The 14,274-nt window shown below is 35.5% G+C and overlaps 2 protein-coding genes and 2 long non-coding RNA genes across 37 annotated transcripts in view; all 4 read left to right on the top strand.

Moving 5' to 3' along the window:
• Positions 1-2,761, top strand: part of cald1a (caldesmon 1a) — a 51,362-nt gene extending 48,601 nt beyond the window's left edge. For all 33 annotated transcript variants that reach the window (XR_014531337.1, XR_014531338.1, XR_014531339.1 and 30 more), the window contains one exon: positions 1,338-2,761. Coding sequence is in view for 16 of the 33 variants with exons in the window: in XM_083528207.1 (XP_083384333.1) it covers positions 1,338-1,351 (14 nt within the window). In the remaining 17 variants the exon portion in view is untranslated. The remainder of the gene's footprint in view (positions 1-1,337) is intronic.
• Positions 2,762-3,054: 293 nt separating this feature from the next.
• On the top strand, positions 3,055-6,344 carry LOC310719020. Its single transcript, XR_014531354.1, has 3 exons — positions 3,055-3,214; positions 4,490-4,540; positions 4,654-6,344. It is a non-coding gene; the product is annotated as an uncharacterized lncRNA (long non-coding RNA).
• A 9-nt stretch (positions 6,345-6,353) lies between these two features.
• LOC310719021 lies at positions 6,354-8,709 on the top strand. The gene is made up of 5 exons (XR_014531355.1): positions 6,354-7,698; positions 8,100-8,120; positions 8,295-8,315; positions 8,501-8,521; positions 8,700-8,709. It is a non-coding gene; the product is annotated as an uncharacterized lncRNA (long non-coding RNA).
• A 565-nt stretch (positions 8,710-9,274) lies between these two features.
• tnnt2e (troponin T2e, cardiac) lies at positions 9,275-13,329 on the top strand. 2 transcript variants are annotated; one of them, XM_083528236.1, is made up of 10 exons: positions 9,275-9,300; positions 9,516-9,537; positions 9,624-9,684; positions 10,342-10,458; positions 10,556-10,633; positions 10,725-10,838; positions 11,295-11,407; positions 11,527-11,617; positions 11,829-11,869; positions 13,141-13,329. In XM_083528236.1, the coding sequence occupies exons 3-10, from the start codon at positions 9,625-9,627 to the stop codon at positions 13,184-13,186; spliced, it is 660 nt and encodes a 219-aa protein (XP_083384362.1). In that variant the 5' UTR covers positions 9,275-9,300; positions 9,516-9,537; position 9,624; the 3' UTR covers positions 13,187-13,329. The 2 variants fall into 2 exon arrangements, with proteins under 2 accessions (XP_083384362.1, XP_083384363.1); XM_083528237.1 differs by lacking the exon at positions 11,829-11,869 and adding an exon at positions 12,141-12,178.
• Positions 13,330-14,274: the final 945 nt, after the last annotated feature.

Below are 14,274 nucleotides of genomic sequence, written 5' to 3' on the forward strand. Positions count from 1 at the left end.
TAGGAAGATGTTTCACTAAACTTTGGTGTGTGCTTGTGGAGATTTATGCCAATTCAGCCACAAGGGTGTTGGTAAAAGCAGGTGGTGTTGTACGGTGATGTAGGGACAAGAGTCCTGGGGTGCAGTGTGTAACAAAGACATCCTATACAATAGTGTGCCTCACCACATATAGCTGTAAAAGTCAGGTATTTTGACAATAGCTTTTTCTATATAATGTATGTAGAGCTTCAAATTCAAGACTATAAACATTACCCAGTACATGTGAAACATACACCAAATCTGTAGTTTTAATAGCAATACAGATTCCTTTTTTTTTAGGCAAACATCAAAATAATTATTAATCAGCGGTGATGTCACACAGTAATTCATAACCCGGGACAATGTAGATTAGCCAATCAACCGGTGTTTTAGGAAGGTGGGAGGAAACCAAAGAAACCATGAAAAAAATTCCATCAAATTATAGACATGCTGTGTCTTGGGCCATGCATGTTTTACAAGAAAAATATCACCCACATCCCACAATTCCATGCTTCACCTTGGCCTGTAGATCCAGGCCAGTTATAAATCACAATTCGTTCCTGGGTCGTGCGTTTTAACATGCCACTGTGGCGTAGTGTTCTATTTTGAAACACACCTTTTGTTCCATTATGGGAGGACACTGTGGCCTTCGGACATGCCGGACATGGATAGATAATATGCAGTGTGTCTGCTACACACACACACAAACGCACACTGCGGTCGTCTTGCCCCAACACCCTCTCATACACCCCACCCCGCCTCAGCCTGCATTCTAGACTTGGACAGGACCAGCAGCTGCCTGTTTGTCACATTATTGAGTGGGGTGACAAAAGATTAGCAGGCTAGCATGTCACACAGGCAAGTATAGGAGAGCAGCTGTCCTCTGCTTCTGAATAGGCACACGCCAGTGACTAATGAGGCAAAAACCCCTTTAAGTATGAGCCCAGACTTTTTAAGTAGCAAAGGGCAATTGACAATCAATCATTCCGAGAATTTGATCATTATAGCAACATATTGTTCTTGTGTAATTTTTGTTAACATAATTATTCATGCATCTAATGAATGCTATAACCGTAGTAATAGTAAGAACCAAAAAAAAAAAACAAGATGGAAACAATTTTTTTTTAATTATAGAAAGACTTCCCTGTGAATTCTCCAAAAGATTAAAAACTGTTTGGTCTTGTTGGTAAACAAGAACACACACACATACAGTATGTACAAAGAGGTCTTTAACACCTTTGCATAAGAGAACACATTTGAATGTATACTATATGGTGATATTTGCTAGTGCAACTAACACTGTTTTTATGTCTCATCAGGAATGGGTCACTAACCTTTCCAAGAAGCCTCAGCACCAGGGACCAAGTGAAAGCACCATATTCCTTTCACATGCATGTTCTCGTACCAAAAATACCAAATTAGTCTTTTCTTCTTTGTTTATGGTCCAGACATATCTCATATCTCAGATGAGGTAGAATTAAGACACTCATATTTTTTATCATGCAGTCAAAGGCCTACAGACCGCACTGTCCTGATTACAGCGTAGAGTTTACATGAAGCCACTATTATAGAGTGAAATGTCGACATTTAGATCAACTGAGATTCTAAAATGACCCAATTCCTTTAGATGGATTCGAAATATTTAAATACCTTGCATTATTTCACTAGTCATTTTAAACAGCTTATTACGTGTTGCTTTTTCAAAATCTCTTCTCTGCTAGTCACTCTTCACACCTTTTTAATTTATAATTAAAGCAAAGCTTGACATGTTCATATTTTATTCATGTTCACCAGTCCAGGGCAAATAAATATGGGCACCCATAGAGTAGTGTATTTTTTACTTTTTGTCAAAAGTGACACATTTTTAATAGTGAAACTATGGTCTTAATAATATATGTTAGCACAGTGTATGTTTTGTAATTTACTATATATTTTGTATGTTGCCACTTTATATAAAATGACATTCCTGCTTCTGCTCTCGATATTAAGATCGGAATACAGCCATTATAGACATTCTTGATTATCATTACAGTATCTTCTTTTTTTTTTTTTTTAAGTCCATATATATACACACAACACGATATATCAGGTTTCAAGTAGACATAAAGGCTTCGCTCTGCACTGAATAAAGGGAACATAAATTTGAAAAAAATAAAATTTCTCTGCATTTAAATGCTTGCTTGATTTGCCATTATCATTTTAAAAGCGTGTTCAGTATGACAGATGGCTATAAGCCATTACTGTGGACCAATTAATGTTGTCTGTTTGTTTTTTGGGGGGGTTTTCACCATTCAGCACTTTTTTTTCTTTTTTTTTTTTTAGGAGTAGAACACTAGATGTTGAACAGTATCATTGGACTGTAGAATGTGCTGGTGGGCAGATGGTCAGTGTCTTCTTTAATCAGCAGGTTTCATTGGTTAATAGTTATGTGACTGATGGTGTATGTGTTTGTGGCTTGTGTTCTGTTGTGTTGTTGGGGTTAGTTTCCCCCCGATTAGTATTTTGGTTCATGGTTTAAAATGTGAAAAAGTCAGATTTTTGGTCTTTGACAATCAATTAATAAACTAAGTTGTACTGAACCTTGATTAAAATCGGGGGTTATTTTCTGCAAGTGATGCCAATTTAATTATTTACCTTTTAACACCCAGACCATTTATTGTAACCAAGTTTCACAAAAGACATCTTTTTAAATATTGTATCATTGTCTCAAAACAGCAATAAAAAGATCAATGTATAAAAAAAATCGTCTTTTTTTTTGTTTGCCCATTTTATTGTTACATTCAACACAGTTTGCTGTAGCTAATTACTATATAATATCAGCAATACTTTGTAAAAAAATTTGTGTGTGTGTGTGTGTGTGTGTGTGTGTGTGTGTGTGTGTGTGTGTGTGTGTGTGTGTGTGTGTGTGTGTGTGTGTGTGTGTGTGTGTGTGTGTGTGTGTGTGTGTGTGTGTGTGCGCCTAGCAAACTGATGGTAAGTATGACGACATGCTAAACTTGTATCACTTTTTGATTGTCACATGCACCACTCGCCCTAAACCCTAACAATAGACCCAGTGTGTCTGTCCAATCAGATAGCAGCACAAAGGTCACACGGGCAAACAGGTCTGTATTAGGTGAGTGGCGTTAGAGTTTGCTGGATACTGTGTCCTGGACTCTTGAGAATAAGATCCTCTCTGTCCTTGTGGACGTCTCGGGTAAGATTCATAAAGATGTCCTACTTTTCAATATTATCTTGAATGACCGACTGGACTAAAGCGTGTGTCTCGGATTAATGATCGTCACTTAAACAGCACTTCAGCTGCATTCTTATTGGCTTGCATTCAAATGTTATGTAACACTTCCAAAAAGCTTTGCAAAAATTGTGAGTGCCAAGGCCAGAGGTTTAGCTCTGTATTGCATTCCAGCTCAAGCGGGTGGCATGGCCTTGTGCTGATATCTGACGAGACCAGCATGCTTTGGGTTTTTCACTTAATACTGTTTAATGCAGGAATTATCTTCACCATTCCGACTACTAGCAGTCCTTTTGATATTCCGGTCCGTGTCAGAAGTGGCTTAGTAAAGTATACATTTTCTAATACCTCTAAGAGATGCTTGATCTACTGCAAAGGCAGGCTGGATTATGCTCGAGTTACTCTGATCTAGCATTTATTAGATTCACATTTTTAATAGCATTCAACTTATTTTTATTGGCTTTCAAGTATATCTTTCAGTTCAATCTCACTACAGTGCTAATAAGAGCAATGATATGCATCCAAAGTGATTTAACACAATATTTTAGGCACCATAATCATGAATCACTTGAGTCAAACATACCTAATTCACTAGAGTATGGTGATCTGTTCACTAGTACTTAATAACAATAACATCTTCAGCACTAAACTGAAAAGACAGCAGAGTGGCGTGTGTGTGTGTGTGTGTGTGTGAGGGGGGGGTAGGTAGGTACACTAAACTGACCAAACAATGCATGTTTCAAAAATAGACCACAAGGACAAACTTGATTTACTGTGCAAATGTGTGGGAGGCTTGGATGAGATCAGCCAAGTTCGTTGTCTGTAAGCACAAATAGCACCTGTTTCAAACCATCGTTTATTATTCTTAAAAATAACCCCTTCTCATTAAGCCTACAACACCATCCCCTTACTCTTTTGTAGCGAGCTGATTCACTTGGTGTTATCACGTCAGAAAGGCTGTGTGCCGTGTCGGTTTTTAGATCAGCATTCTTTCTTGTTAAACCTGCAAATAGTGAATTTGTGAAGGTAATCTAATACTTTTTTCAAGAAACTCAATGATTTCAGTCATGTTCACAGGAACTGAACCAATCTGAACAGGCTGTTGTATAATAGTACACTGTAAAGTTCACCAAAAGGATTTACCAGTTTGTCTACAAAATATGCACAAATATGAGGAAAAGCTGTGGAACAATCCAGATATATGAATTTTAGCGTACATTTGTGTCTTGTTGCACTTAGGAACTGTGTAGTCATGGCTGATACAGAGGAAATAGTGGAGGAGGAACTGATGTAAGTATCCTCATACTGCTGTGTTAGGATTTTAGATCAGTCTGTGATATAACTGTTTTTTTTTTTTTTTCTCACCATATTTCTTTTTCTGTGTATCTGCTGTGTTTCCACAGGGAAGAAGGTAAAAATGCTGGAAAGTTCACTTTAAATCTTTTCTGTTTGATTTTTGCCTGATAATTAGCTATTTGTCTATGAACTAATAGTCATGTATTAAGAGTCTTCACTTAGAGCTAAAGCTTGATGTGGCTTTAGATTTTCCTCTGTAATCATAAACTGCACTAATAATATATTATGTATAAAATGTACATAGACCTAATAGGTGGCTGTTGTGAATGTGTTCTGATATTATCTCTGGGTAAAATATTATAGGGTTTATATTGGAACAGTCAATATGAAAAACCCATAAAGGGTCTAAATTTATCTTGTAGTACAGAGCAAGTGTACTATGTTGCACAACCAGTCATATGGATCTCTGTCTAACAGTACTTCACCTAGATGGTGTATGACCAAATGTGTATGTGTAAATCAGCTCCAAAATGACTGGCACCTTTGGTAAGAATGAGTGTAATCTTATGCTGAAAATTATTTGTTATCCCTAGAAAATATAATTGGCACATGTTTAACTATATATTATACTTTAAGTTCTCTCTTTATTTAAGTCCTTAATGACTCCCTGTTTCACAAAAGTATAAATATAAGGTGGCACAGTGACCAAATTCTTATCATCATTCGTCCACATGAAGGATTATAAAATACACAAATGAAATGAGAGAAAGCTCTGCTATATATCAGGCAATAACTATAAAAATGCTTACGTTCTTAAAAATCCCGAGACCCACAGTTATGGCTATAATTAAAAAGTGTTAAACAACCGTTGCTGTAATGAACCTGCCTGAGGGCATAGTGCGTTTTTTCTCCCACACACTGAAAAGGATCATTAAAGAGGCAAAATGTCTTCAAGGATCATTGTGGTGGATCCAAGATGGTTAAAAAAAAAAAAGTCTTCAAAAGGTTTGTTGGCATAGAAATGGTATCTAATTGTAGATTCAGAGACTCTGTGCAACCATGTTATGCAAATCTATAATTAGAAACAATCTCCAGGTCAACATGCTATTTGAATTGCATGCTAGAGAAAAAACATTTCTTTCATCTAACCATAAACACCAGCACCTGGGGTTTTGCTAGAAACTACCGAAGCTTTCATTAAAAACAGTGTTTTGGTCAGATGAGGAAAAACATTAAACTTTGTGGCAACACACAAGGTGGATTTGGTATAAAAAACATTACATAAAAAAATAAAATAATAATCCACAATGTTATATATTTTTGAGGATCAGGAGTGATGGCATTATGGACCTCATGAAGTACCAGGTGATACCCAAACCTGTTCCAGCATAATGCCCTTGTGCTCAAAGCCAACTCCATGAAGATATGGTTTACATGGTTTGAAGTGAAAGAGCTTGAGTGGCCTGCTATAGAGTTCTGATCTCAACCTTATTGAACACCTTTTGGATGAATTGGAATGCTTTCTGCAACTCAGGACTCCTCACTGTACATCAGAACCTGATTTTGTTTAACACCCTTGTGGCTGAATGAGCACAAATCTCTACAACTGCACTCCAAAATTTGCTGGAACATCTTTCCAGAGCAGTGAAGGTTATATTGACAGCAAATGGAAATTAAATGTGGAATGGAAAATTTGAAAAGCACATTCAAATCTTTTGGTCAGGTATCTACAAACCTTTGTCCATATAGTGTATTTATAAGTCTACACAGAATCGAGTTTTTCCCATGGCTACCCCTGGCTTAAGCAGAGCTGACAATAACCTAGAAATGCAGTTAAATGCATAATTTTAATAAGTGCATTTCCTTAGTATATTTTTCTTTTCGATTAAAGTTGAAAATGTGGTAAAATTAATGGAATTAATTAAGCTCATTTACTCAGACAGAAATGTACTCATTTACCAAGGGTGCCAATAATTCTGGAACTCACTATATGGTTTTGTTTACAATATATAAATCTCCATATAATATAAACTATATAAATAATAATAATATTGAATTTATATATATATAAAAAAACTATGTGAAACAGAAATGGGGTCTACACTAAATTTTATCTTCTTTAAAGGGACAAAACTGAAGAATATTTTAGAGGTGAAAATGTATCATTTATAAACTGTATATTTTGTGTATAATTTGTTATATATTTTGTATCTGATCATATGATTATATTATATGATTGATATGATTTTAATATTATACTGGATTTATTATAAATAATACATCTGAGAATATAAATAATTTATTTATTTTGGAAAAATTATATTTTGTAGCATGTGTTACATATTTGGGTTTTATACAACAGTTCATGAGAAATATAGATATACAGACTTTCAGTTTCCTCTATTAATTTAGAAAAATTAAACAATAGAAACATTGTTTCAATATTCATGATCTGTGTGTGAATCTCAATGTTCTGACACGGGTGATAAATGTATGAGCTGCATATAGTCCCACAATTTAATATAGTCTGTTATTAGCAGTCTAACAGTACCATAATGTGTGAAAGACTCTAATTTAGTCATAGTGTATCTGTAGTTGAACTTTCATAAATTGAACATGTGCTTAATCTTCTGCTTTCGGGTGTATTTATCTACTAATCCCAATTATATCCACTCAGTATTGGAGTGAAGAAGGTAAAAGCTTTGGTTCTGTGTAAGTTTGCTGTGAAGCTGCATGTTTGTGTCCACACATTTAACATTAGTCAATTCTTCATCCTTGATAAAGTGTTCAGGTAACATCGATCTGTTTGTACACTCATTTGGTGTTTTGTTGCACACACACAAAATCCTTCCCGGTAACATCCCTTTCATTGCACCTGTTACTTCTGGGTAACTAATGGTCACACTTCAATCCAGAATTTTCAGGTGTTGTTTTATATGAAATAACGCTGCACAATCAATCTGTAGTGATCCTGCATGTTTTGAAAAGTGACACAGTTTGTAGGATCGTTTTAGTTCCACATAACAAAAAACACTTTAGTTGTGCAATATGTTTTCTTTCTTTTTTATTATGTTTTTATTGAGATTTAAATGTTTACTTACTGGAGTTATCAATCCTATTTTTAATGATAGTTCCTCCCCCTGAAGTGGAAGGTAAAGCACATGTTTTACACCTTTTTATATGCATCTAGCTTATAGTTCACATTTGTATTTGCAGCCATTTATTTATATAGTCAGTGGATCTGACATTAGTCACCCAATGTGTATAATAACTTGTTTTTATACATCGCCTCCACTTTCATCTTATGTTCTTGCACTAGAACCTTCGCAAGACTTTGAAGGTACAGTAACTTTGCATGACTTACACATTATTGTTTATTTCACTGCATGCATAGATGTGGCATTTCCAAAAATTTGGAAAATAATTCAAAAGTCTTCAAATTCATAGATGCTTATAAAATGTACTTTTAATTACAGTTGAATTATCATGTAACACGTGGAATTTCTAAAACTTCAGCATGTATCTTTACGTTTTCTTTATATTTTCATATCAGAACCTGAAGCTGAAGAAGAAGGTAATAGCACAATTATATACTCTCCATCTGTTCCCATTTTTTTCTTTTCTGAGATTAAACTTTGTTTTGCTATTCTTTATAAATACTAGTCTACAGTGCATTACAATGTGCAATAAGAGCTTCAAAATTGCATTTCACAAGTCTTATACGCAATTTTTCATTTTTTCATATCAGAGCCTGAAGTTGAAGTAGAAGGTAACAGCACAATTATACACTTGTTTTTTTTATTCCTTTTTTTTTTTTATCACACATTTGTCACAAAACTAAATCTTCTGCTATCCTTCTTGCTGTACAAAGTAGTGCATAGCATTTCAATGTGCAATAAAATCTTCAAAATTACATTTCACAACTCAGATGCATTTTTCATGTTTTCATATCAGAACCTGAAGCTGATGTAGAAGGTAACAACACATTTATACACCCACTTCTTTTTCCCATTTTCATTACATAACAGTCATGGCATTGTTTTGTTATTCATCATCAAAAGTAGTCTATAATTCATTAAAAATAATTACATTTTCCAAGTCTTATACACATTTTTCATGTTTTTTTTTTTTTTTTTATATATAAATATATCAGAACCAGAACCTGAAGCAGAAGGTAACAGCACAGATTTTCTACTCAACTTGAAAACGCTAGGATTCTAAGCCTTTATTTATAAATACAGATTTTTTTTTTTATTACATTCTAAATATTTCAGATAAATCCTGGATATTTTGACATTCAATTAACAACATTTTCTATTTCTATAAATTATAATTTTCATAATTTTCTATAAATTGTGCGCACACACACACACACACACACACACACACACACACACACACACACTAGTAGATTTAGCTAGATGTACTTGTGGTATAGTGTATGCTGACTATTGCACTGGGGCAGGCTGGGCTCTTGCATGCAAGTCATGAATGCACAACAAATGTTTGGCCAGACACATTGCATCCCATAATGCACAGCATTTATAAGTGTTCTCTTATAAGTGTTAGAACATCGCCAGTTAGAACATTGGGTTGTCAATGATCTCGAAAGTAACACTTTACAGATTTAAATACTTGTGAAAATGTGTTATTTTATACATTACGAGATTCTGTAATTTGTGACATGCGCATGATGTGTCTAAATAAATATCTTTTGTTGTAAATATTAGCCCCGGCTGAGGAGGAGGCCACAGGTAACTCAGAGCTTCTTTCTCCTTTATTAGGTTTTACTTTTGCCAAATATAGTGCAACATAGTCTAATATTTATCACTTTGAACCTTATATTTCAATATGTTAATATTATACATTGTACATAAATTTTCTATTCCGTTTAAAACAAGTGTTATTCAGTATTGGTTAATTCCAATGCTAAAGTAAATACTAATGCAAATGTCATTGTCTGTTTTAGATGAGACAAAACCAAGGCCAAAGTAAGACTTCTTTGTTTTCACTGATTGCATTTTCGACATATTCCTTACGCCATTGACCGTGATTTAAATATAAAATTTTTTTTTAGGATGTTCATGCAAAACATTGCGGCTCCAAAGATTCCTGAAGGAGACAAGGTGGACTTTGATGTAAGTTTATTATACTTGATACATACATGTACAAGTTATCCAGTTGATCGCTTCAAAGTGTATCTATAGCATACAATGTGCATAGGAAGACTGAAAACTCATCTGCTGTTGTAATCTTTCAGCCTTAAAGTTTAAAGTGTTTTTGTTCTCAGATGCTTCTCTGCACACAGGTGTACACGTGCTTATTTTCAATAGACAATCATTTTTAACCATTTTGTAGCCATTGTATATATTTATTAGAACTACAGAGCTTTTTGTTCCTGAACTTTTTTTTTCCAACAGAGCATGTAGGGTCCAAGAATAACATAAAGTTCAACTTAAGTGACACCAGTGGACGTTTCACCTAAAAGTTCATTAGTGCTTTTTGAACATCTCATTCCACATTTAGTCTCCATGTGCCGTTATAATAGTGAATCCCTCTTCTGGGATAAAGTTTCTCTAGTTTGTAGTGTGTGCTTATACAGATTAATGCTCATTCAACTACAAGGGTGTTGTAAAATTTATCAGCAAGCATTCCAATTCATCCCAAAGATGTTTAGCTGGGTTGAAGTCAGAGCTCTGTAACATGCCACAGTCCAACCGATATAAATATATATAATTAATTCAAGTGTATGTGTGTGTATATAGCTGTATAGTGTTTACGTTTGTGTGTGACAGGACATTCACAGAAAGCGTCAGGAAAAGGATTTTTCAGAGCTGCAGTCCCTGATTGAGGCTCACTTCATCCAGAGAAAAAACGATGAGGAGGAGCTTATTGCTCTGGTCAACAGGATTGTAAGTATGCTAGACAGAACATCGTAGACAGCTTATGGTCTGGTTTAGCAGGACCATCTAGAAACAAGCTGCTCACTGGGAATGAAACTGTGTGCAGGAAAAGCGCCGTGCAGAGAGAGCGGAACAACACAGGATCCGAAATGAGAAAGAAAGGGAAAGACAGGCCCGTCTGGCAGTGAGTGACATCGACTTCCGACCAATCACTTGGGGAGAAAAGATAAGTGACAGAATTGTAAAAGATCAAATCTATTGTCTATTATTTACAGGAGGAGAAGGAAAGAAGAGAGCAGGAAGAGCAGAGGAAGAAGCATGATGAGGATGCCAAGAAGAAGAAGGCTCTCACCAATATGACACACCAGTATGGTGGAATACAGCAGAAGGTCAGAACTACAGATAAAGTAATAGTGATTCATTCTGTAGGAAATATAGCTAGTTATCTGGTGTTATTCAAAGGACTGAATGCTGCAGGTTTCTTTAAAGGTGTTGCTGATAATGTTTGAGGTTCAGATATGGATGCATAATTTATTCATCTAGTCTCACAGTTGTTCCATTTATTCCATTTGTTTATATAGGCTTGTATAAATGATAAATTACAGGAGAGAGTGAGAGTGAGAGTGAGAGAGTGAGAGTGAGAGAGTGAGAGTGATAGAGTATGTTTAAATATGTAATAGAAAAAATGTGAAACCAAATGAATCATTTTTATATAATTATATGGCTGTCAATTCTATTATTATTATTTTTGTCATGTTTCAGTATTTGGCCCTTCCTAATGCTTTTGATATTTAATTGATGTGTCAAAGACTGTGAATCTTATCTTGACGTTTCTTTTCTGACAGATGGAGGGTCGTAAAGGAGCAAAGAAGCAGACAGAGAGAGAGAAGAAGAGAAAGATCCTGGCTGAAAGGAGAAAGCCACTCAACATCGAACATCTGTCTGAGGATAAATTAAAGTGAGCAATTGCCCTCTGACTCCCTCTGGCACAACAAGAGTTTCACTCAGTGGCACATTGAGCTCGTGGATCAGGTTTTGAAAATGTCCGGTGTCTGAGTGTGTTACTTGATTCTGCAGGGAGAAGGCGACCGAGCTGTGGCAGTGGATGATGGAGCTGGAGGCTGAGAAGTTTGACCTTGGCGAGAAACTTAAGAGGCAGAAATACGATGTAAGTGTTTAAATTTCCTACACCTGAATTTTAAAACTGCTATAACATTTGCATTATATCGTGATGCAGTTTGAATCAGTTATGAATTTAAACGACATCAACAGATAAAGAGGTTACCACCAGTCAAACAGCTCGAAGCAAGACTCCATTTTTATCGCAATGCACACAGGCCTCATTAAAGTGCCTGTCTAAAACTGTCCCTTGCTTGCAGATTACGCTTCTTCAGTCCCGAATCAATGAACAGCAAAAGTTGTAAGTAGTTGGTTGTGAGGACCGTGATCTCACTCTTGTGTAGCCTGCTGTCAGTAACTGTGGTCTGACTCCTTATCTCGGGTCTGGAGGCTTGCTCGTTTGGTTGTTGCTGCAAGTGAAAGGCAGGTGTGACTGGTAGTGTTCGGTCAGGGCCGACTTCTTGTGAGAATGCAGACATCCTTGGATCCACAGGCTTCCTCCTAGCTGCACTCTGCAAAATTTTGTGTTGGTTTTTTGTGCTTAGCAAGGCTTCCATATGTGTCCCTTACAGATCACTCAGCTTCTGGCTCGAGTCAGGGATCACCAGAGGTGAGTCCTCTGAGCCACACTGGTCACTTTTTCCTGGTGGTCAAAAGGCCATGGGCTTGCAGTAACACCTGATATTTTTGTCATTAAGGACCAAGCTAGTCAATAATTCTATATAGTGCATATGAATTATTTTATTATGGGCTTGCAATTAAATTTAAATTGACATATACATTGAATATGAACACTCAGGATTGCAAGTCTATTGGCCCACACCTTCTGAGACCACAAGATGCCCAAAGGAGCGAGCTCGGAGCATGTGATCCAGCTCAATCCCAAATTCAAGGAAAAAATCGTTAGGATTTGTAAATATAATCCTAATATGACCAGTTTAGTGGCTCTATGTATTCCCTGCATTATTGTCCTTTGTAAAACCTTTGCACAAATTAAGATCAACAAATTATAGACTATTGTAATTTTAATACAGAGCTTTAACACCTGCTTTAAAAAATAGTCATTAGAAAATGTCTGGGCATTCGGATTTGTTGTTTGGCCAAAGGTGTGGCTCTTCGTGTGGAACGGTAAGTTTATAGTAAGAAACTAATCTACTTTTGTAAGAAACAAAAATTAACAAATTAATATTTGGAAACGGTTCATAAAAGGTCATAAGGACACAGTGGTTGTTTTTTCGGTGTGAAATAGAGTGGTGTGTGTTCTGTTTTCTGCATGTATAAATATTAATTTGGTTTTGGCTTTCTGTTGCGAGTGCCATCTAATGTAACACATTAAATACATGCTCTGTATCTAAGTTCTACCATTTCGAAAAAATTTTATCTAAACAGGATTGATTTATCTTACTGTTTTTTATTATTATTCAATAAAGAACATCCTTATAGTGTTTTATCCTTTGATTGGTTTCAGTATCAAGGGCAATCAAAATGTCAAAATATTATTAATCCACAAGTATCTTCAAGGGACGATCCCCGGCAAGATAAGTATTCACTTCTTTTTTCTTTCTTCTGCAGTGCCAAGGGTCGTGGCAAGGGCAAGGTGGGTGGCAGGCTGAGGTAAACACCCAACCACTCGAGGTCCACCAGGAATGCAGAAGACGAAATCTGTGCCATCAAAACACATTCAACAATCACACGCAACTAATCGATTGTTCAATTGCACATGTAGCTCATAGAAATACAGTAAAACGATCTTTTGTTGTACCTCTTTTCTCACTGCTTGTCTTTTTGAATGCAAAGAGATGCATCAGGAACTAACAATTATTTGATTTGCACACAGTCTTTTATAGTTATTATTTTTTACAGCAATTCTTGGGTACAAATCTACACTGGAGCATGGGGGAGACTAAGGGCTTCAAATAGTTTATCTACAGCAGTTGAAGGTGTCACAGTTCAGAACTTTAGGTCAAGTACATTATTACTGTCATTCTCTCCACTCTTGTTTACCACTATTGGAAAAATCATGTCTTAACTCAATATTTACTGCAGGGACTCTAGAAGAAAGAAATCTGTGTTTAAAGCTACAGTTTTAATAAACAAAAGCAGAGTATGAGGTAATCAATACCCCAGTTAAAGCAGGCATACTACTCTATACTGCTGTAGCACATAGCATTTCTAATCAAGGATCAATAAATCCATTTGTATGTTTATTTCTTAAACCAGTGGAGCGGCATCAGAAATAATGATTCTACATTAAAACTAAAAAGCCATAGGGATTATCAGTAATCAGTATCTTATAAAAATCAGACTAATTTACAAACAGGCTTTAGTTACATTCAGTTACATAATATATTTACATAAAAGCACATGAAGAACTTCAGAGTATGAGATTAAAATAAGAAGGAATAAACACTGTTTACTGCAAAGTATAATTAAATGCAAACATGATTTGAAATGCTCATGAGTCAACAAATTTATCAAAAATATTTCTGAGCAGATCAAAATGTCCACGTTTTATCCTGTAATTTATAACTGACATTTATTCCTTTTTTTTCTCAACATAAAAACTGTGTTTTACAATTTAAAAATATTTGAACCCATCTCATTTGTTCAAAGTTCCTAATAAGTGCTGCATTTTGATAATAAACTATATAATTCACAAAAACACAACATGTAGTAATTTGGGATCCATGCTAGTGACATTTTTGG

This window comes from Silurus aristotelis (assembly GCF_946808225.1).
Source record: "Silurus aristotelis genome assembly, chromosome: 24".
In the NCBI taxonomy this organism is placed as follows: domain Eukaryota; kingdom Metazoa; phylum Chordata; class Actinopteri; order Siluriformes; family Siluridae; genus Silurus; species Silurus aristotelis.

Coding starts and splice junctions, on each gene's coding strand:
- tnnt2e (XM_083528236.1), top strand. CDS start 9,625: ATGTTCATGCAAAACATTGCGGCTCCAAAGATTCCTGAAGGAGACAAG. Junction 10,459..10,555: donor TTGCTCTGGTCAACAGGATT/GTAAGTATGCTA, acceptor AACTGTGTGCAG/GAAAAGCGCCGTGCAGAGAG. Junction 11,870..13,140: donor ATCAATGAACAGCAAAAGTT/GTAAGTAGTTGG, acceptor TTTCTTCTGCAG/TGCCAAGGGTCGTGGCAAGG.